The sequence below is a fragment of the Centroberyx affinis genome, unplaced genomic scaffold, assembly GCF_046629955.1.
Source record: "Centroberyx affinis isolate AG114_WGS23_722 - 3 ecotype Tasmania unplaced genomic scaffold, CSIRO-AGI_Caff_v1 ptg000367l_1, whole genome shotgun sequence".
Classification (NCBI taxonomy): domain Eukaryota; kingdom Metazoa; phylum Chordata; class Actinopteri; order Beryciformes; family Berycidae; genus Centroberyx; species Centroberyx affinis.
This window is the reverse complement of record NW_027279038.1, coordinates 379,965-403,305: the sequence shown is the minus strand read 5'-3', so window position 1 is coordinate 403,305 and position 23,341 is coordinate 379,965. Positions and strand designations below refer to the sequence as shown.

Here is a 23,341-nt window from a genome sequence, read left to right as displayed (position 1 = left end):
CAGACACACACACACACAGGAAGAGACAAAGACTCGCCTGTCTGCTCCCCATTCCACTTGTCCTGGGTCAGGTGTTTCTATCTTGATGGCTGAGGTCATGTGTCAGGTCAGCGAGAGCTAATCTTAACTCCGTGGCTGGAGGGCACCTTCACCCCACAGGGCATTTAGGTATCTCTTCAACCCAACGGAGAACCACCGGGCTCTTCTCTTAGCATGCAAATGAGACAGGAACAAATGTCCCGTCACTTCTGGGGCTCCAAAGTGCTTAACACTCTTCTTGTCAACCCCCCCCTTCACTCCAGCTGCTTCAACTCCTCCCCCCCCCCCCCCCCCCATCTCCCTTCCTCCTTTTCTCCCTCTTATGTTCTTTAAATGAGCTTTCCAACTCTACTTCTTTCTCGCAATTCAATTTTACAAGGCCATTATCCCGGGTGTAATGTGGAGGTTAAATATATCGGGGCAGACGTTATGTGAAAATAATTAGTGCTAATGAATAATGCACTCATTCAGCTGATGAGGGATGGTTGTCAGGGTAATGGAGTGCAAGGGAGGGGCCCCTCTGACAAATGAAATTAAAATATTTAAACACTGTTTTACGATATTACCGGGCCCTCGCACTATTTCCCCCGTTACCTACGTGCTTCACGGAGCGGGCCGGCCTCTGTCTGACATGATAGCCATGCCATTAGTCATGGGCAACATCTATCTCACCAAAGACAGAACTCAGATACAAGGAAGAAATGTCACACCCCGCCAGTGTCATACACCACGGCCGATCATCCCTGCCCCCGTAATCACTCGGAGGACATCGGAGACGCTGATGCTATCGACAGCCTTGTGTCTGTCTGCCAGATTATATTTTGTTCCCTTTATTTATTGTCACTACACTCATTCAGCTTCTTACGATCTCATTCTGCGGCCATCATCTGACAATGAAGGATCTGGGTTATAAATCCACTGGTTTACGGTGCCCTCCTCGTCAATTGGCCTTCCAGAATCAATAACAGTGGACCAGGCTCTCTGCGACTGATAAATGGCACAGCATCAGTACCAATTCATTAGATATGATGGTTAGAAGAGGGTGGAAGAAAGTGCCTTTGACGTGGAACAGAAATCTCATGGGTCAATTCATTTTGACCAGTGCTAGTCCCCACCAAACTGACCGTAAGGTTTGATAAATCTTAAAAAAAAAGGTGGACAAAAGACAAGACAAACATGTCCCATTGAATCAATAGGGAGCTATCAACAATTCTCCACTACAAAAATGTCAGATTTGCTCTCAAAATGTTACAAATCATGTGAGGCTTTAAGATAAGGTTATGACCAATTTTCAGAAGACAATGGGCAGCCATCATCAAAAAGTGACGTTTTAAGCACTGAAGTGAGCTGCTCTTACCCTAGAGCTTAGCAGAGACAGCAACATACTGTACTCAGCCACATCTGACAACTTTTATTAGTCTCATATTTCGCAGACTGCTGCCATATACATTTGACTTGTAAAACAGACCTAATTACGGGACCCAAAGTATGCAATCCACACATCAAACAGTAAGTTACAGTAAAAGCCTTTCTATGCTCTCTCTCTCTCTCCCCCCTTCCTCTCTCTCTTCCCTCCCTTTCCTCCACACACCAGAAACACTGATTATAACAGGGACATTAAAAGGGAATTACAGCGAAACAATTTACACTTAATGTAGCAGTCATATGAGCAGGGAAGAAGGATGGACAAAGATATAGCAGTATTAATAATACATGCTTTAATTAAGCGACTGGGAATGCATAGAGCAGGATCAAGGCACAGGGAGAGACAGAGAGAGAACAAGAGAAAAGTGGTGAGGGGGAAAGAGAGGGAGAGCGAGGGAGAAAAAGAGTTAAAGGAAAAGAAGAGAGAATGAGAGACCAAATGACAGAGAAAGGGTAAAATAGAGTGGAGGGTAAAAGTGAGGGGGGAGGCTTAGAATATGTTGCTGTGGGTTTTCTGTGCACCATGATTCATGGGCAGTAAATATGCAAAGCCTGATGGCCATAAGGCAATCAGAGGAGCGCCACTCATCTACATGTTGCACAGTGGGCCATAATCCATCTGAGGGGCAAGGAATAATGATACCAGGAAGCAGGAATAAGAGCAGGGTCTGTTTATTACAACCTCAGACAGATCCATAATGCATACAGATGTGAGGGAGGCATGCAGCAGCCTCTGGCCAGAAGACTCCATAGAAAGCTACAGATAGCAATATTGTTTGAGTGTAATGAAAGGCAATTTGATTTAAGCACCTATTAAGGCATAAGTCTGGAGTTTGCTGTCTTATAAAGTTTTAAAACAAGTGCTCGCACTAATGATGACTATCAGAGAGGGGAGAGAAAACGGGGTTGGAGGGAGTTGGAGGTGTGGGGGGGAGGAGGGGAGGGACAGTTAATCTGACAGCTCAAGGCAACAACAAGGTCACCTATAAATAATGTGAATATGGGAATATTCTCACATCTAGTGAGATGTAAGGTTGAGAACAGGTCCGAATCCTACATAATAAGATCTTGGTTGTCTTTAAGATTAGATTTGAATGTATGTAACCTCTGGCATTAAAAACTTTTAATTTAATTTGTTGGTGTCATTGTGTTTACTTTTCTTTATTTGCTAAGAGGCACACATACACAGACATAATCACACACACACACACATACACACACACAGACAAACACATCCCCCTTACTTTGCTGTCTCTTCACAGAGGACATTAACACCGGGATCCTACTGGTACTGGTGTAAGTAATAAATTGTGTTGAACATTGATAAACTAATGCAATTACCTGCAGGGCAACCAAGTCAGCTAATTTAGAGATACCAGGTTTGTTCATTGGGTGGGGGGGGCTCTGAATAGGCCCCAAGGGTGAAAGATGGCGCCTTTATTACATCTGAGAGGTCAGCTTGGTAGCACTGTATTAGGATTGATCTTTTGATCCCTGCCTGGAACCCCCATACTGTACCAACCCCATCTGGCCAAGGAAAAACAGCTTATCTGGCGCAAAGGGTTAACTCTGCCAGCTAGGCAGCCTAATTGAGCACCACACATCTAAGCTACACAGCAGAAACAGGAACCTAGAGGGTCGTAACAAGCCAGGCGTGACTTATTCACATAATAAACCAAGCAGATATCTAAATGAGCCATTGAGCTAGCCAGAGGGAGGGAGGCCATTAGGCCGTGTGGACCATGGGTACATATTTGTATATCTACAATTGCCCTATCATTTGCATATGTGGCTGGCTATAGAAATGTTAGTCGGTGCTTATACCCAGGGGCCTAATGACAGAATAGAACAACTTTGTACTTATTCACACGGTCATAAACAAGTCAGAGTCATTCATTTTCTCAAAAAATAAAAAGTGCCTGATTAATCATTTAGGTTATATTAAAAACAAAGCAGCACCCTGAATTCCCAAAATACCTAAACCCTCGTAACTCCATGAACTTCATTTTTTATGTGAAGGGCATGGGTTTGTTCAAAGTGCCATTATTCATATCTACCCACCTACCTACCTAACCTACCTCCTACTTATCTATCTATCTATCTATCTTAAAACATACTATAAACATGCCATTGTCGAACATCTCCTGAAAAAAAACTCTCAATAATTATAAGACCAAACTGCCATTTTTAGCCAAGGCACTAAAATCATTGTCTCTAATATCTTTCATGAATACGAACAACATCACACAGTCAGGCTTTAGAGCCCTCCAGTACAGTCCATCCCGATCCTCCTTGATCTTAGCGCAGATTTTGACATAGCTGATCACTAATATTTTGCTTTATCGCCTGGAAATTTGGTTAGGGCTCACGGATGTTTACATCTGATCTTCTGAAGAGAAGGTTCTCTGTTGTGTTTGGTTACCCCACTTCTTCTACAGGTCTTCTTATGGTGTTCCACAAGATTCAACCCTAGGCCCTCTATTATTCTTTATTTATATGCTTCCACTTGGTGACATCATTCGTAAACATGATACTCATTTTTGATGTTATGCAGATGAGCTATAAAACCAGGAGACTCCAGGACCCTCAATAGCCTTAAGGATTGCCTTTCAGATCTAAAGTGCTGGATGTCCCAAGTTTCCTTAACAAAAATAAATCAAAGATTGTTCTATTTGGCCCCCTAAATTCCGTCAGATTCAAGACTATATTTTAGAAACCTAGCATTAACATTAAGCCTGTAGCCAAGAATTTGGGTGTGGTATACAATGTACAAAATAGAAATGGATGCATTTTTCCAAGCCATACACTAGGAAATCAACCAATATTAGTTCTGCATTTATTTTTCTTTTGGATACCTACATTTCCATTTCAGAGCTCCTAGAAAGCCACTGATCCTGCATTAAACTGAATGCTGCATCCATTACTTCTTATTCTGCACTCACCATCTACAAGATCACCCTCTCATGTTGTTCGGTTCAAACAATAACAAAAGGTTGTTACTAATCAGCAAAGTCTTCTGGTAATGGGTCAAGGGTCAGTCTTTAATGTGACCTCTGACACATAATTAAATTGCCATCTTTAACCTCAGTTACAACCTGTCACAGAGCATTGGATTACATGCTGCAAATCACTGTGCCAATCAATGACAGCAGATAGGGTAGAGGGAGGGGCCTAGAGTGTCAAGCAGAGCCTCTGCTGCTTCACCGTGCGCAGAGAGATTATCTTTAATGAAGTTGAACTGTACAGTGATCATGTTAGTGTATAGCCTAATTACATTTTGAATGACTTACTACAATAAGACACTCATCCTAACAGGGGAAAGGAGGCTGCAGTGGAGCTACAGATAAGGTAATAGGAAGACAGCATCTCAAAAACAAACACACAGAGAAATAACCAATTTAGTATAGCCACTAACAATGTCTAGTCACATATTAACTTGATCCCACTTTGGCCATTATGCAAATTATTATGTGAACAGAGCAATTACCAACACATGTAAAGTTATCTTTGGGTGTCCTGATTGGTCAGCAGGCTAGGCCTCACATGTACTTGTCACATTATAGGCATGAGTAGCAGCCTTATATGCATGTCATTGTCTTTCTCATGCTCTCTCTCTCCCTCCATCTCAAACATTTCCATGTCACTGACCCTAAATACACACGCACATCAAATACCCCATGAAACAGCATCTTTACTTCCTTGATTTAATGCATTTCCTGTTAAAACAGGATGTTGGGGCAGGACACAATGCAGTGGGGGGTCATTCAAAAGTCTAAACCAATGGAATATCAGTCAGGGAAAGAAAAGCAGTTTTATGTGATCAGAGGGGCAGAGAGGCAGGATTGTTCAAAAATCTGTGTGGTTTTATTGGTTGAAATGTGTATTTACGCTTACTAGTGTAGCATGAGGTCACCATTAAAGATACTACTTTTCCAGGAAGTAAAAGTAATGGGAGTTCATTTCATTGGGGGTTTTAAGGACTTCCATTTGACAAGATTTTTCTCATATGTGAAGATTTTTGTTGTAATTGATTTGAGATGTAGAACAGTCTACACTGTATATGGTGAGCTAATAGTGGTGACAATGAAACCTATGACTGGAATAGTCATTTTTTAATCAACATCATTTCAAGTGAAATATATCAGCAGTAGTATAGTATATATTAAACCATTTCTCATTTTGCTGAGGACCCCCTGGAATCCCCTCAAGGACCCCTGCAGATCCCCAGACCCCACTTTGAGAACCACTGCACTAACCAATATATACTGTACATTAAAAACAGAAATATCCCAAAAGAATTTTTTAAAAATGGCTATTCTGAATGTATTTCACAAAGAAACTAGAACCAGTATCCATTGTTCCATTGTCTCCAAACGCTCCCATGTTTTCAGTTGTAAACACTAAACAGCTCCAGACTAACTGCAGCTCTCTGGTTGCGGCATCATGACAGAGGGAGATTTATTGTGATCTGCTGATCCAGGGCAGCCATGTCTTGATTTATTGATGGCATTTCCCTGCTAGCTGGGTTACCTGGGATCTGTGGTCCAGCAGAGGCCAGCAGGGTGGGTTAAAGGCCCCTGTTAAGTCTAGCACAGCAGCATTTCCCGTCAACATGCCCACTGAGCAGACAAACTGAGGATGATGGAGAGGGTTTTAGAACAAACAAGAGTGGCTTTGTCTTGTGCAGCAGAGCGATAACAAAGATTTCTTTTAAGTAACGATAAAATTGACTGGTGAGGCTAACAACTGAGACTACGTTCCTCACATGGGCACTGATTCTTTACCAAAACTGCAGCTGGTGTTACAGGAAAAAAAATGTGTCCCCAAACTCAAATGATCCTGAATGACTATGTTGATTATGATTTAGGGGCTGCTAGTTTTGTTTCAAACTGTGCCTTGCTTTGTGGCCGGGGGCCCTGTGTTGTTTAAAGGGTTGTCGGGGTATAAATACTAAATTAATCATGCTTTGGCTCAACTTGCTAGGGACTGAAATTTGCTTATGGAGGCCCATGATCACATAAAATATTAATGGCTATACAGAGAACTGGCATTGTAGCGATGGGGGCAAGGCGTGTGAAAGCATAGAGGAGTGTGTTGGGAGGGGTCACTGTTTATTTGAGACCAGCTTCGCCTTCCTTACATCTTAAGACTTCAACATGAAGGTTGAAAATGACAAAAGTGACCAAAAATTTGTGTAACCACACTTTCCATCGACAGAAGGAGCACTTATCTCGCACGTCTTATTTGACAAAATTTCTTAATTGGTAATTGGTATTAATTGGCATGGAGCAATGTTTTTTCATGTTGTGAAAATGCAGCGATGCTATTCAAATGAATGTGAATAAATGCATTAGAAGTGTGTAATGTTATGCCTTGTCGCAGTTGTTCCATATCCATATGACCGACTTCTAGAGCCCCTGAGGCCTTCAAAAAACGCAACAATCACATTCATTGACAGATAACCTATATCTCCTAGCAAACAAAAATGTGACTTTGAACACAAGAATCCTTGAGGTTTTTTTTTTCTTTGAAACTTTGAGAAAAAAGACATTCTTTCAAATCCTTTCTTCCCCAAGTCCATATTTTGAAAAAAATCAATCAATCAGCATTATTAAAACTCATTCCAAAATTTCATGCCATTTGTCTCCTTGACACAAATCAGCAAGTAAAGATCTATGTAACGGATGGCAGAGATGTTGTAAACTCGTTAGCCCGTGTTTTCTGCGCTCACACGGAGCATATAAACATCCTCTCCCCACTGAGACACAAAGGGAGGCAGTCAGAGACGCTCCAGCATGCCGGTCACATCAGCAGTCAAAGTGGCTGTGGACCGCATGGGGAACGATCCCGGAGCCTTACTCTCTGAACCACATTTATTAGTGCGGCCATTCCAAGTGGTGCTATTAAACAACTGTCAGGACATGGGGAACGTGTGTCAGTCAAACCAGTGACATGACAAAAGAAAGCTACAGGAATGAAAACTACAGGTTCATGTCTCCCACACGATTGTGCTACTAAAACCGCAAGGGCCCGGCTTGTTAAATCACAAATGAATCTTGCATTCTCTTTTCACTGGTGTGCGGAGTGTGATGAAGCCCCAGTAGGTAAATGACATGGCAGGAGGGGGCATTTAACACTCCCATACTGAGGATGGAGGGATGTGAGAAAAAGGTATTTTGGTGGAAGGGCAGAGGGGGAAAAAAGCTAAAATGATAAACAGCAGAGAGTCTACAAGAGCAAATCTGATTTCTCACAATTATCCCTGCAAGCCTGACAAGCACCAGGGGGGGCCAGCATCACTGAACTGGTGAACACCCTGATTGGGTTATTTGTCCTCTTATTCAAGACTGAGGAATTGTGGGAGCTGTACACACAGGTGAGAAGAAATAGCACAAGACTATGCAACGGTAATGTAATTTCCGTTGCATTTCTGGCTTGTTGAAACCATATCCAATTCAGAAACTGTTCTCCCCGCAAATTAACAAACCTACTATAGCATGAGCTGAAATGAGTTTTCAGATGCGTCTTAAAACGATTACTTCCTCAGGCAGGCTGTTCCACCTTTATTGGTTAGATAATGAATGCTTGATTAACCAAATTTACCCAAATTCTCTACAAGGATCAATAAAATTTCATCCCAACTTGTCTTTAGTCTAGACTTTGGAAAAGTCCAAAAAGGGACGGTCTACCATGTCACATAGTGCAACATATAGGTATTTTTCTGGATGGATATTTTCAGTTCTCCTAAGGTATAGGAAACGAAAATAGCTTGAATCATCTGGAGGTTTTGTTGCATATAGACAGTGGTCAACCTTTCCAGACTTTTATAAACCCAGATGGCTCTCTGAAACCTGTAGTAAGCAAATCATTTTCCAGAGCACAAGGTAAAGTTCTGATCAATATTTTAATTTAAATTACAAGTAACTCATAAAAAATCTTTGTATGTTTGAAACAGCAGAATTTAGTTTGGGACAAAACACCAAACGGATTGTTACAGTAAATACATGATTACATTTTAAGAATAAAAAGTCTTTGTTGTTGAAGCCTCTTGGAGGAAGACGTGGCGCAGCTGCATCCTGCTGATTGACAGCTCCTGCAGCAAAATGAACACAAACAAATGTTTTACCATTCATGAACTCTTGTGGCATCGAAATTAAGATCATGTTTTTTCTATCCACATGTATTCCAGTTACGCCATGCAAATTAAGTTTAATTAACAGCATTTAATTAAGTTAAATTCTTAATATGCTATGCAAGGCAACACTGAAAAGCATTAAATTCAACATTTCATGAGAACATAATGTAAAATAAAACAAAAAAAATGAAATCGTTTTCTTACCTTGGCAACGAAATCAATACTGAATAGCAGCTTTACTTACCAATCCACAAAAGTGGATTAAGGGAAAGGGGAATTTTGGTAGGAATTTTGCTCTTTTGGGAAAAAGTAAGGGTGTTTTTTTGAAATGGTCTTTTTTCAGCTTTTTTTTTTTCTTTTTTTGATTGTTCTTTTTTCATTGCCACAATATTTTCGCTTTTTTTTTTGCAGCATTTTTTTCAGACCATTTCAATTCTTTATTTTTTTTTTACAATTCAAAGTAAAGCCAAGAATTGAGAAGCAAAGCCGTCATACAAATCATTAAAACCCATACATAAAATATTTACACATGAGCAACTATCCAGTCAATCTAATACTATTCAGCAAAACCTAGTCTTTCAGTAAAGTTACAACAGGTTTCGTTATTTTCTGTCAACTTAAACCAAAAGTTCAACATATGTTTCATAAATTGACCAGTTGTCACGTGTCCAGACAAATTTGCTCAGGTTTTGTCAATCAAAATAACAAAAAACAAGTTACAGAACTATTTCTACAGTTTAAGAGCATTAAAAAAAAAAACACCATTGTTGAAACTGGTATACACATTAAACGTAATCAAACTTACACATAGTACTTTTGCCAGTACATATTTCTGCAAAAAAAAAAAAAAAACTCAAACAAAGAACTGTTAAGTCTAGCCAAAGTGAAATGTGCCTAGTCGCTTTAAAAACGGGCATTGAAAACTTGTCGAGTCGTTGCAACAGCTGCATATTTTCCACGGCAGTGCAACCCGGGGGGCCTCTGAAGGATCTTCATCTGCGCCAGGAGCGAGGCTCGTTGTCATCTTCCTCCTCATCATCGTCCTGAAGCAACGCATCATCACTCAGCGACTCTTCCTGGAACTGGTATGAGAATACAGACAGAGATAAACGCTCTCCGTAGACAATTTCACGTGAACACGTGGCGTCTTAGATGGTGAGACCCTTTGAGTATCATCTCCACTCCTAATATAACTGTGTGTTCATAACTAATATGAACACACATTGTTTGATTGAAACTACTATGACATTTTTTTTTGTACATGCTGAATGTCTTATTTCATTTCCCCTAGTCCTATTCTCTTTATAATGTCTTCTTTTTTTCTGCACTTTGAATCCATTCAGTAATAATAAAAACATTAATAATACTGGAGTGGTAGTAGTAATCCACACATCCTCACTGCAGCTTGCATAGTGAAGTGCCTTTCCAATACCATTGTGCAGCTTGTCCTGTCCTCCTGTCACTGACTCATCAATAACTGGGCCTAGACTCAAAAAGCATCATCAAAATGAGATTCTTACATCATTAGATCATTAATGACATGGCAAAGTCAATGCACTGCTGCATATCACTCAGATGGCCATTTCATAACCATTTTGCTGTTAAAAGCGCAATAATTTATACTCAGGCCAACAGATCCTTTAACAGCACAGCACTAAGGACATTGCGCAACGCATTTTCCATACCGCGTGCCTGAGGTTTGGTCCACTCTCTCTACCTGCCTCATTATAACCATTATTATCTTATGGCTGCCAGCTTATTTACACGCAAAACATATTGGTCAGGCATATTTTGCTGCATCCTGTTGCAGTGATTTAATTTTTTTTAATCCTCCACCTTTTTCGCCATTTTGTTTACAATCTGACCTTCCTGAACTTGTCATTTTGTCATTAGCTGACCAATCACACTGTAAAACAAACCTGGACTTGGACAATCCAGGTGGGGGGGTTCAACAGACCCACCACACAAAGCACCATGTGAGCACACCGCTGTAATGTGTATGGCTCCCTCTTGTGTGTTTTCTAAATATAACACTTATTCCTTAAAATAATGGCCAATCAAGGCAACACACGCTGTGATGATACAATTCAAGTTAATTTCCACAATGATTACTGAAAATAATTTATTTAATTCGATATGCTTGACTTGACGAAGAACAATGAAACATCCCTGCTTTACACAAAATATTTCCCAGTTCTGGTTACTAGAGTGAGAGCAAAAATAAGTTAAGACCTTTTTTGAGAGATTATCTGTACGGATAAACTGAAGCAGCATCAAGAGCACCAATCAGCTAACATAAGTGCTTGTATGATGACAATTTAAGTGCGTGCAAAATGAGAAATCCCCTCTTACCTCGTCATCCTCTGGCGCTGCCTCATCAGCATCCACAGTGCTGAGGGCCGTCGCAGGCTTGTGCCAGGCCAGACGCAAACTCTGGTTGTTCAGCTTCACTCCATGAACTGCCGCCTGGAGGCAGAAGAAACACACAGAACGAGAAGGGAAAATACATGGTGAGAAGAAAGAGATTAAAATGAATCATGTGGTTTTTGGTGCTGTGGTGGAGACAGTGCGTCATACACAACATCAGAGTCCAAATATTGGAAAAGCCTTGCACTACGTCAAGAAAAGTGTGTGTTAGTTGTGTGTCTGGTAGGTAACCCACCTGCTCTGCTTCAGCTCTGGTCCTGTAAGTGATGACTGCACACAGGGTGTGTTCATCAATTTGGCAATCTTCAATCTCTCCAAATTGCTTCAAGATGGGGAAACACAAACATTTTGGTCACTTTTTTCACATAATGCTATGTAAAGCCCTTTGAGACATGTTTGTGACAAAGGGCTATATAAATAAACAAGACTAGACAAGCCAGCATTAATCCTGTGCAATAATTGATAAAATGAAACTCTTGCATCATTGATTTCTCTTCTAATTCTATGATTTACTCACTATACTACTATCCAGAACACAAATCCTAAGCGGCATTTCCATCACATGGCCATATTGGTTCATATCTGGATATCAAACCTTCCTTTCCCAATAATGCAGTTTGAAGGTGACTTACAGCAAAGTGTGGCAGCAAGTCTACACGGTCTGCTTCACTGAAACCAGAGATCTCCAGTGCTCGTGGTCGATGGTCCACAACCGCATGCAGTGGCACACCTCTTCCTCGCCCTCTGGAGCCTCTCCCCCGCGCTCTGAGGGAACCGCGGCCCCGAGCATGGACCCCCCGGCCTCGCCCCGGCGCCAGAATACCCCGTTTAGCCGCCTGGGCAAAAGGGAAGAGGGGGAAAAAAAAGTCAAACAGGACACAAATATCTGGTTTGTAAAAGTCACCATAAACTTGACTGCAATCATACAACACGTTCCATTTTCTTCAAACACACAATTAGAAAAGTGAAGATACAAGCTTCTGAAAGTGCCTCAATTCTGGTGACTTTAACAGATGATGCTAAATCACAGGAGCATGAGTGCCACCAAGTGGCTGCTATGCGAGTAGCTGTTAGGACAGTTTTAACCAAAAAACCTTTTGTTCAGAATCAGCACTCCCACCCCTTCCCCTTTGGAAGATGAAGTCCATACCTCAATTTGCAGCTGGGTATACCTAATCTTCAGCAAAGCAGTGTCCTCTCCAGCCTGAGTCTTCTTGTACAGGTCCAGCTCTGTATCGAGCAGCTCCTTCTGCGCCTAAACACATCAATATCATGTTTTTCACGAGTTTGTTTGTTTGTTTGTTTTTTCCAATTAATGCATATCACCTCTACATGCTAGCATTATAACCTGCACCACTCAACTGGACTCTAGTAAATAAATACCAGCCATAGGCTTAATCAAAACGTAGGAATATAAGACATCTGTTATGGACTTATGGCTTTTTGTTATGGTTTATCATTTATTATTAATAAGGCCTATATATATTATTATATGCCTTATTGTTTTTACTGATCTGAAGCAATGCATTGCGCACTCACATGCAGTTTGTAGGCAAGGCAGGTTAGAAGTTACAGGCTGTAAGAAGAGTAAAAACACACACACACACCAAGCAACACTTTCACCATCTATCCTCAGCTTTTACTATCAAAAGTAAACTTGTGCATCACAACATAGTTAGACAATAGCACAGTGAGTGTGCTTAAAGCATGTGCCAGCCAACTAGCAGACGTTTTCCAGCACTTCCTCAACCTATCCCTGAGGGTGGAGGGGGTGCTCACTAGAGCTGCAACGATTAATCGATTAATCGATTAGTTGTCAACTATTAAATTAATCGCCAACTATTTTGACAATCGATTAATCGGTTTGAGTAATTTTTTAAGAAAAATAAGTCAAAATTCTCTGATTCCAGCTTCTTAAATGTGAATATTTTCTGGTTTCTTTACTCCTCTATGACAGTAAACTGAATATCTTTGGGTTGTGGACAAAACAAGACATTTGAGGACGTCATCTTGGGCTTTGGGAAACACTGATCGACATTTTTCACCATTTTCTGACATTTTATAGACCAAACAACTAATCGATTAATCGAGAAGATAATCGACAGATTAATCGACAATGAAAATAATCGTTAGTTGCAGTCCTAGTGCTCACACTATGGAAAACGTCCTGCCTGGTCCTAGTGCCTAAAAAGGGATTCGCCTGTATCCTGAACAACTACATGTCCTTGGCACTGACTTCTCACATAATGAAGACCTTTGAGAGGCTGGTCTTGCAACACCTCACACCCCTGGTGAAAGACTCCCTCGAACCTATCCAGCTTGCATACCAGGCAAACACAGACATGGATGACGCCATCACATACCCCTCCAAGGCTTATTCTCACCAGGAGAGGCTGGGAAGCATGGTGAGTCATGTTTTTTTTTTTTTTTTATTCTCTGGGGCTCTTCTCTTTCAACACCATCCAGACCCTCCTGGTCAGGGAGAAGCTCAGACCAATGCAGGTACACAAAGCCATGGTCCCCTGGAATATGGACTATTTAACAGACAGGCCACAGTTTGCCCGCCTCCGGAGCAGTTTGACAGACATGCTGCAGAGCAGCATGGGTGGCCTATATAAATAAACTCTTACTTACTTACTTACTACACCTCCCACTCTGCAGTGTAAGTGTTTAAACTGTCGGCTGGATACGTTTACATAACCCCAAGGCCCGTATTTGCATGATTATGTTCTAGTTTTCTTCTTTCCCTGCTGAATCCTATTATTTTTGCAGCTCCAATGATCCATTTCCCCACTGGGATCAATAAAGTTACCCCTTAGCTTATCTAATAGGTGTACATTTATTTTCTGGTTACTGTAAATACAACTGAACAGAGATGCAGTATTCCACAAGCTGTCTTCAATTGTCCCAATAGGAATAACAAGGCAGAGTGAAAGTGCATGGTATTAGCTGGGAGAATGTACTACCTGGGCCTTGCTCTTGGCTGTACGTAGTGGGTTGTTGCTACTTGAGATTCCCTTGATCTCCTCCTGTAGTTTGGTGATGCTCTTGGTTAGAGCGCCCAAAGTTTCCATGATTTTAGCTTTATCTTCTCCCTTCATTGCTTTGTTCTTCTCAAGCTTGGAGATCAGCAGCTGTGGAAGACAGAAGCAGAACAGAGGTTAGGTGGAATTGCTTTTTACCTCAGAGGTTACACCTTTCCATGCATTTTATTATCCAATCAGATGGTGAAAATTCATCATTTCACTCTGAACAGCCGGCCTTTTCAAAATTCCTTGTCATGTCACTTTAAAAGCAGGCAAAGTACAGTTTGTTGACAGATGAAGCAAGGACTGAGGATCACACAATAAATGACTCACGGATCCCAAACACAGCTTTGAAAAACAGTTGGTGAATCTAGTCTACGCAAACAAACCAGTTCAGTCCGGATAGCCAAACTGGTTAAAATCAGTTAAAACATACAGGGCTTGCTCGGTCATGGATTGAGCCTAATCGTAGACAAAAAAAACCCCAAAAAAACAATGAACATCTCCATTGAAAATTACATTTTAGTCTAGTACTAGGCTTAATTCATGCCCTAGCAACCAGCCCATATCTATACTCCACAATGGTAGTAACACAATATACATAAAAAAGAAGCAACAAGTGTATGTGGTTGTGCACTATAAAAATGAGAACTGCGATGACATGATAGCCATATTATGGCGTGTCTTCCAGATGATCTCACCTTCTGTGTCTCAATGTGCTTCTCTAGGATTTCTTGCTTCTTCTTCCTTACATCCTGCTGCAGCCTTAGGGCTTCCTGTGAAAGGAATTGTGGGAAATTATTTGGCGCTCTCTCCTGTCCTCCTTTGTATGAGAATAAAGTTGACAACTTGTCACCCATTGCATTTAGCAGATCGCCCATCACCTTACTTCTGAGTCCTTCCTCCCCCCTTTCCCACCACTTCCTCTGTCCTCTCACCTGTTTCTTCTTCAGAGCCTCCTCAGAAGTCTTCTGGACTGCCTTCAGGGCGGCAGGGTTGTATACAGTCTTAGTGAGACCTGTGGAGGTTGAAAACACCTAAAAAGGAGAAGATAATAATGCATAAGATTCATCAAAAACAGACCACTGAACATAACATTTCCAGCCATTTTTCTTGTGTCCTAAATACACAATTCAGGATGTGTTTAGAGAAGGAGATGAAGAGTGGGACACAGAAAAGCAAGTTGAGGGAAGGAGAGAGAGACAGGGTACAAGAAGCCCTAGGTATATACGTGTGAAAAGCAGTAATACTGCCAAGTGAGTGGATTCTTACCTTCTCGACAGGGACTGCTGGTTTGGCAGAGAAACCCAGACGCTCCTTCACTGACATTTTGGCAGCATTCTGCACCGAAAAAAAAAAATACATTATGTTCAGCAGATTTTGACAAGCACATAGGAAAATGCACACCCTCAACGATCATCACCCATACACACACACACCTGAGGGGCTACGCTGGAATCTTGGGAGGGCTCCGAGCTCCCAGTGAGCAGGGGTCCAAGGCGATCTTTGACCGACTGTTTCAGAGACGTGGCTGAGGGCTGCTGGATGTCAAAAGGAGACATACTCTTCAGTTTTAACAATAAATTCAACTGCCTCCTACCCCTCCAGTGTCACTGAAAACCTACTTAAACTGCAAACCTATCCATCTTAATAAAAGGAAAAATCCAGCCTCAGATACTCTTACATTGTTGTGTTGTTGTCCATCAATTTCTGATGTTCAATGCATTCTGGGAGTTATTTTGTGGTGAAGAATGACTCAACAAACCACAAAGAAGGCGGCTCTCTGTACTGTATATGTGTAGGTGGAAGGAGCAACAGCAATAGCGTAGTAAGTTTTTCCAGTCGAGAAAATGTGTGAGTCAAGAGAGAAAAGTGTTGTGGTGTGTCGTGTCTGGTTGTTCAAATAACAAACAAGGCATCAAAGAGGGTGTCATATTTCACACACTAACTGCCACAGATCCAGAAAGATGCAAGCTGTGGCCGCATTGTTGTCTGGTGGGGCTACTTTGGGGGGAGAAATTGGCATCTCTGCCTCTTCTGCAATGGATTTCTCTGTGTGATTGTTGAACATCGGTGCAAAATGGTGAGTCTAAATGGAAGCCCTTGCTCTTTGATTCTGAGGGACTGACACCAAAACCTGACATTTATTGTTGATGTTTTAGATAGCTGAAAATCTTTCTATCAAACTCCATTGTAGCTGCACTGGAAATATCTCAACATGACGTGATGTTGTCTATGTTTGGCCAGTTATCTGCTGGAATAAGAAAAATACACCAGCAAGCAACAAAATGGGCCCAGAAATGAGCGGTACATCACCAAAAGCAGTTCTTAATTGTGTTTTAGAGTGGATTTTTCTTTTAACAAGTCATTTAGTCAATTATTGAGTCTTAAAATTATATTTTCCAAGTGAATCTGCCAATGGGTTAATTTTACTTACTTACAATGCAAATATTTCCCTGAATCATGTTTTACATTCCTGATACTGGAGTGATAGGTCTCATTTCAAGATATTGACACTTTTTTCTAGAAAATTCAGCAATGTGAAAAAAGGGAAACTGTGAAACTGCCTTGGAAGCAAGTGGATTTATCTCACCCCATTGGCAGAATTTTTCAGTCATTTTAAGAAAAAGATTTCAAGACTGAAATACAATGCTCACTGACTTGTTAAGATGGACATTTTTGTAGTGTAACTTTACCATGACTGGCTGTGGCTGAGGCTGTTGCTGTGAGTGAGGCTGGCTCTGTCCCTGTCCTTGACCCTGTGCTTCGCCTCCATCCTCACGGTACCAGTGAACCCTGATGAAGCGGTTGTTGAGTACCGCCTCGGTGCTCTGCATCGCCCGCCTGGCCTCTTCTGGGCAGGCAAACTGGATCAGCGCCCCCTCTGGGTCATTCTGGAAGGCCACCTGTCAGGAAGGGAAGAAAGATGTGAGCTATTAATATGGAAGTTGTGTCAGTGCTGTGTTGCATCAATGGTGTCTTGCATAAATCCTGATGTTGATGATGCTACTGTCTGCCAAAAACATTCATTAATTTTAACAGATTAGTGTAAAACGTGCAGTAGGTGATGTGGCAGAGCCAAAAATAAATGATCACGTCAATTATTTTGTAATTTAAAGAACTATGATCAGGGTATTTTCAAGTTTCATTACATTAAATTTAACACTTTTAAAGACCTTTCTAAAGGCAGTTATGTTGAAATGTGAGACCAATTTCACAACTGAAATAAATGATGATAATGGCAGCAACTATACAACTATCAGAATATAGGTCTGCATGACCTGGGCCCATTTCTCAACAAGACAGCAAGGAAACTAAAGATTTTTTAAGACATCTAAAACTGAATTTAAGGTTAACCGCTTTAACAGTTCAAACTCTCAAATTTCAGCAATCTTTTGGTACCAGATTCACACATATTGTCCACGTATTGGGAAACTGTTGCATTACATCACACATTGCATCACATACATTACACATCACATGATATGTGGGTTTCAAGTTAATAGCATGTGCTCACCTTTGGGTTTCCTTATGGTGAGTGACTACATACTTTTATGGATTGTAATGCAAATCACCATCAAAGCTGAAAACTGCAAGTCTGCAGTATCAGACAGAGAGACTGACCTGCAGGTTGACGATGGTGCCAAACTTGCTGAAGTGCTCGTTGAGCTTGCTGATGTTGTTGAGCTCGTGGGGGATTTGCCGGACCAGCAGCTTGGTGTTAGGTGAGTTGAAAGGTGCTCTCTTGTGATAGCCTTGGTGGTTGGGCTTGCTAAAGTTGGGCCTGAGGAGATAAGATAAATCATTAAACGTGTTACATAAAGCCATTACTAAACACACATTCTGGCCAATTTGCTTCATCTTCAAATTCTATTCTTTCTTCAACAAGAAATTCACAGACAGCATTTCCATTGTTTCATTACAGTGATAGCAGTCTTACTTATCAAACCAAGGTTTCTTGGGGGGCATGCTTCCATCGTGGGAGATAGCTGGTCTCTTCCTGCAGTCGGACTCCATAACCACCCTCATACTGTTGTTGTTTGATATCTTATCTAGGACGGCAAAACATTGACAGGTCAGTTCTGACTGACTAGAGCAGTAACAAAAATATAGTAACTCATGAGTGTCTGCATTCAGCACAGCAGAAACAAAAGCAGCATGTAGCAAACAACCACAATGTGACTATATAATGTGTCACTGATTTCTGGCATTCTCTTTCTTTGTTTCCTCAAATCACATTGGTGAAGGTTCTTACACTTTGCCCTTCTGTCAAAGGTTATGAGAATACCTCAGAAGGACAAGGGGGAAAGACCACACCACTGTTCCAATGGTTCAGTTAGTCTGAGGTGAGTGGTGAACAATACCTCTTGGTGGCTGGTCCATCTCCCCCATGGTGAGGCCTATCAGGTTGGGTCTCTGGGCATTGACCCGGTGGCGATAGATAGGCCTGGAGGTATTGGTGATGCTGGGAGCCTCTGGATTGTACACATCTGTCTCATAGGTGTCTGATGAGCAGAGAGGAGAAAACTTAACTTGGAGGACAACAAACCAGATGAATCTGACAGTCACATGAAGGCATGCATGCAACACCCATGGTCATTCTTTGTTCAAACAATGGACCCACACAAACACACATTTACCAGAAGTGAAGAGCGGTGCCGAGGGCTGAGGAAGTGAGGATCGCATCCCAGATGTGACAATGGTGGGAACAGAGCTGGTGATGGAGTTGGGAGGAGCATCCATGCCTGAGGCTTGCAAAGGCGGAAGAGGAGGAGGGGGACCTGGGTTGAATGAAGAACAAAAAAACATAAAATGTTATATACTGGGCAATTCCAGGCAAGCACTCTGATTGGTAAAACAAATGTTATAACATACCTTATGGAATTGGTTGTTATTCTAACTGGTGTGGTAACCAATTTTCTTGCCTTCTGCTTTGTTATTGTTATGTATGTATGCTACTTTGAAGAAAACTGACTTTTGTAATAGTTGTATACGTGTAATTGTGATCATGGGTCCTTCTGTGTTGCAAACATAGCCACTGCAAACACTGCTGTCATACTCCTAATCACAGTAAACAACAAAATCTCATATATTATCGCTATATTAACGCAAATAATATGGAAACAAAACAACATAGAATGTTTTTAAAATTGCACGTAGCAAACTATTGTAAACAACTCAAAATCGAACAAAATCAGTGTAAATACTGACCATGTGTGACCCAGGAAAAACAAATTAATGCATTTCCGACAAAATAATCAGAATTTTTTGCATTCCTACCTGCAACAGGTGGAAGGCTAGGTGGCAAGGTGCCTGGTGGGGGCACAGGTGGGCGCAGGTTCACAGGAGGGGGGTTCATGAGCGGTGGAGGGGGTGGAAGGCCCGGGGGCGGCTGTGTGTCCACACCCGGGATGGGTGGAGGTTGGAAGGGGAGCATATTGGGCAAATTAACGTCCTCCACCACAACCGGGTCACTTCCGTGGTCAAAAGGACACATGTCCCCTCGCATGCAGAAGCCCTTCTCTGGAAAAGAGAGAAGAGTTGTGCAGTACAACACAGACATACAGAACTATAATACTAAAGAACTGTCTTTGTTCCTCATTGTCTTCAAAAATATTCTAAATTAATTTTTATGTCAGCTTTTACAGACTTTTTTATAGACACTATTTATAGATAGTGGGATGCACAAACTGCCAAGCCAATTTTAACACACTGTTAAGAAAAAAACAAGTTGGATCAGTTCTTACCATCGTAGTCGCGGCAACGCTTCCTCTGTTGGGGAAGCGGTCCTCTGCCAAAGGGACCACGATCCACAGGGTGGTCAGGGCGGAAGTCCGACCAACTCTCTGTGGTGTTGTTGTTGCCATGATGATGTGTGGGTGCGATGACCGTAATGGTGCTGCTCAGTGTTGGCACAGGGAAGTGTGAAGTGGTTGCAGTGGAGACCAGGGTTGCAGGGGTGTAGCCCTCACCAGTCTCAGACCTGTCTGCTCTGTCGTGGTCGTACTTTGACTTCCCAGAATCACGCTCTGTAAATGGATGAGGGCAAAAAAGGTTGTTGTCGCCAACCAGTAAGGAAACAGAGCAATCTGCTATATAAACCAGCATTAGTGCTTTACTCTTCTCCAGTAACTAACAGTGATTTACACTCAACGTCTATAGTTTAGCATGCTTCTTCCAGAACTCTGTTACTTCTGGCTTCCTTTGTAACTCCCAATGCATCCAAAGGGCAATGAAAACACTCTCCACAGAGATAATCTCTGCTTAAGTAAGTACTTTATTATTGGGGCAATGTCACCATATGTCTAATACTTGCTTGGAATTATTTCCAGCATTAGAATTCAAACATGGCACATATGACCCTAAACACTGAAGTGGAGTCAGTTATTCTATTTCCGGCTAGGCAACTACATGCTGCTGATTCCAGTGCAAGATGTTTCCTCTATAAATGCAACACAAGCATAAAAGCAGCCCTGCTGTACAATACTGACAATGTACCCATTTGGTTTTAGGAGGTATAGGAGCATGAGCAAGGCACAACTCGATGCTAAAATACAGACTGGCAAGTAGACCTAACTGGTAGGGAGACAAGCATGTTAAGAGGAATATAACTATATCAGTATGGCATGAACACCTGTAAGAGTGACAATGTGCATAAACTATAGTTGTGCCAGATAATACCATCTTTTGTTCTGCTGAATTTTGTCATTAGTTGACCTGCTAAGCAACAGCTAGTCTAACTGTAAGTCTTGGATCATTTTAGAGCCGTCAGGTTCTCACCTCTACTCCTGCTTCTAGATCGACTCCTGCTGTGTGACCGGCTCCTGCTGCGGTCTCGATCCCGATCCCTGTCTCTGTCCCTGTCTCTATCCCTGTCTCTGTCTCTATCCCTGTCCCTCTCTCTGTCACGTTCTCGGACGCGGTCCTTGCTCCAGCTCCGGCTGCGGCTCCGGCTGTAACTGCGACTGCGGCCCCTCCTGCGGTTGTAGCGTTCTCGGTACGAGTCCCTCCTTGGAGGGTTGCGGTCATAATCTCTCTTCCTGGAGCGGTCGTCCCTCTTGCTCCGGTCATCCCCTCTCCTAAGAATTTGGGTAAGAAAAGACATGCAAATGAGCTCAAGGCAAAAGTTGAGTTTAATACGAGTTCAAAAAGAAACAAATCATGTAAGGCACAATCATTGACACACTGCAATGAAGACATACAGATGGCACAGAAAAACAGAAAGGAACAGGCAGATGCACGCACCTGCTATCTCTGCTGTAGCGAGAACTTGATTGTGGAGGGCTGTGATTCACTCTCCGAGAAAATTTCTTGTCTCGCTCTTCTTCCCGATTTGTCTAGACAAGAAAAAAAAAAAAACAGTCAGATATATGGTATATACAAAAGAAATGACAGATTGCTACAGACTTGAGAGCTCCCCCATATTGTGTTGCACTGTGTAGTATTTACCTAATGAAACTATCATTTAACCAGTTACCCCTTCAACATTCTTATCATCATCATCAAATTACCTCATCTTTTTTCTGCTCATCTTTCTCTAATTTCGGATGAATCTCAACTTTGATCACAGAGGATGGCTGCTCCGGCTGTGGGAGGTAGCTTTTGTTGTTTACAGCTTCAAATAGCTTATCCACAAATGTCTGGGTCTCTGGAAGACAATAAGAGCAACATAAACCCAACATTTTTGCAGACATAACGACGAACACATGCCAGATGAAATTGTGTCGCAAGTGGCTTGCAAAGTTAGACAATAAAAATTGAATGTTAGCGGGAGATCAATTACCTTTCTGAAGAAATACATCCAACTGGTCAATACACAGGGCTTTCAGTTCCTTTTCACTTTTGTCCTTTTTCACCAAAGCAACGACATACTTAGCGAGGGCAGACGGATCTGCTTCACAGCTGGAAAGTACAAAAAAGTAGATTTACGTACAGCAAATTGACATGCTAGCTATATTTTGATTAGGGTGTGGATCAGTTAACCAGTAAGATAGCGGAAATTGCAGATAACCTTAAACAATAATTAAATCCGCATGCATAATACTGTATGCCTCCAAAATACAAGCAGGTGTGAGGCAAGCTAACGTTAGCTATATTATCAGCTTGAGCTAGTTGGCTAAAGCTATGTTGGGATAACAGCTAGCTAGCTACTTACATGGGCTCGAGGGTTTTAGAAAGCCATGTTTTCAAGGCATCAAGGTTTTCAATAATCATTTTAGATTCAGCCGAACTTTTCCTCCACAACGGCCAGAGTTCACGTTAGCTGGTAACGTTACTTATCTGTCTAAAATGATAGCCGACATTAGCCAGTGAACTACTAGCCACTTCAGTGGTCTTTGGCCAGGTTGTGGTGCTAAAGGCAACGTTAGCGTAGCCGCGCTAGCTAGCTAGCACATATCTTCAAGGCCCAAACGTGCTGTACGATTCCCTGACTGTAGCGATGTATTTATTGTAGAAATGCAAAGGGGGGAGAGCCTATTTGCTCAACATCCACCCCAATTAATTCCAAAGATTGTGGATGGTTCTTAACAGTTTGTTAATTTTAGGAGCATCCACTCTTAACTTGCCACTTTAACTCCTCATTAGCTAACGTGCCATGGCTTGGCGACTATTTACTTCCGCTTATGTTCTCGTTTGCAAAAGATCGCGAGAAACACCACGTTGTATTCATTGCTGTAACTGGTGTTACACGAGTACTCACACGGTAAAGTTGATTTAAAACTGTCTACCTCTCTACAGATCACAGTGCAAAGGCAACTATGATGCTGACTTGTAAAATTTAGAGAGTCTGATTCTTCCTCCTAAAGCAAGCTGCCTCACAGTATGATTAACTCAAAAAAAGTTGTTTTCTGTGCCTCTTACTGCACATGGTATGACACTGCATCAAAAACTGTGAACCATCTGTATGTCCTAAGTCTAATTTAAGTCTAACATTTCAAAGATTTAAAACCTTTGCAAGACATTTAACATTACTGTAAGTCACCACTGTAAGTCAGTTTCTGTATGCTCCTATGTTGAAACCTTGCTCGGGTGTTCATTTGTTCATTTTTAGATAACTTTTATTTCACCTTGGCGTCACATTGAGGCAAGGTCTCATTTTCAGTGGAGCAAGAGGTCAGAGTCACATAAAAAAAAACAAAAAAAACACCAATTTTACACCAAAATTAAATATGCATAAGAAATATATGGAAACATTCAGCAAAATCACATTTTGATGAACATTTCCATATATGCTTCCATATGTTAAATGAGGTGTATTTATTCCTAAATTTACTAGAAGCAATCCAAT

At 41.6% G+C, this 23,341-nt stretch overlaps 1 protein-coding gene across 3 annotated transcripts; it reads right to left on the bottom strand.

The window, feature by feature from the left end:
• Positions 1–8,362: 8,362 nt before the first annotated feature.
• rbm26 (RNA binding motif protein 26) lies at positions 8,363–22,661 on the bottom strand. Of its 3 annotated transcripts, none has more exons than XM_071515723.1 (22): positions 22,208–22,661; positions 21,836–21,954; positions 21,564–21,700; positions 21,298–21,389; positions 20,833–21,131; positions 19,800–20,081; positions 19,333–19,575; positions 18,693–18,833; positions 18,417–18,557; positions 17,993–18,104; positions 17,677–17,836; positions 16,749–16,958; positions 15,492–15,593; positions 15,325–15,393; positions 14,991–15,089; positions 14,754–14,828; positions 13,993–14,160; positions 12,177–12,281; positions 11,659–11,862; positions 11,262–11,348; positions 10,952–11,065; positions 8,363–9,681 (listed from the first exon to the last, which is right to left on the bottom strand). In XM_071515723.1, the coding sequence occupies exons 1-22, from the start codon at positions 22,264–22,266 to the stop codon at positions 9,592–9,594; spliced, it is 3,108 nt and encodes a 1,035-aa protein (XP_071371824.1). In that variant the 5' UTR covers positions 22,267–22,661; the 3' UTR covers positions 8,363–9,591. The 3 variants fall into 3 exon arrangements, with proteins under 3 accessions (XP_071371824.1, XP_071371825.1, XP_071371826.1); XM_071515724.1 differs by having other exon boundaries at positions 15,492–15,590; XM_071515725.1 differs by lacking the exon at positions 15,492–15,593.
• Positions 22,662–23,341: the final 680 nt, after the last annotated feature.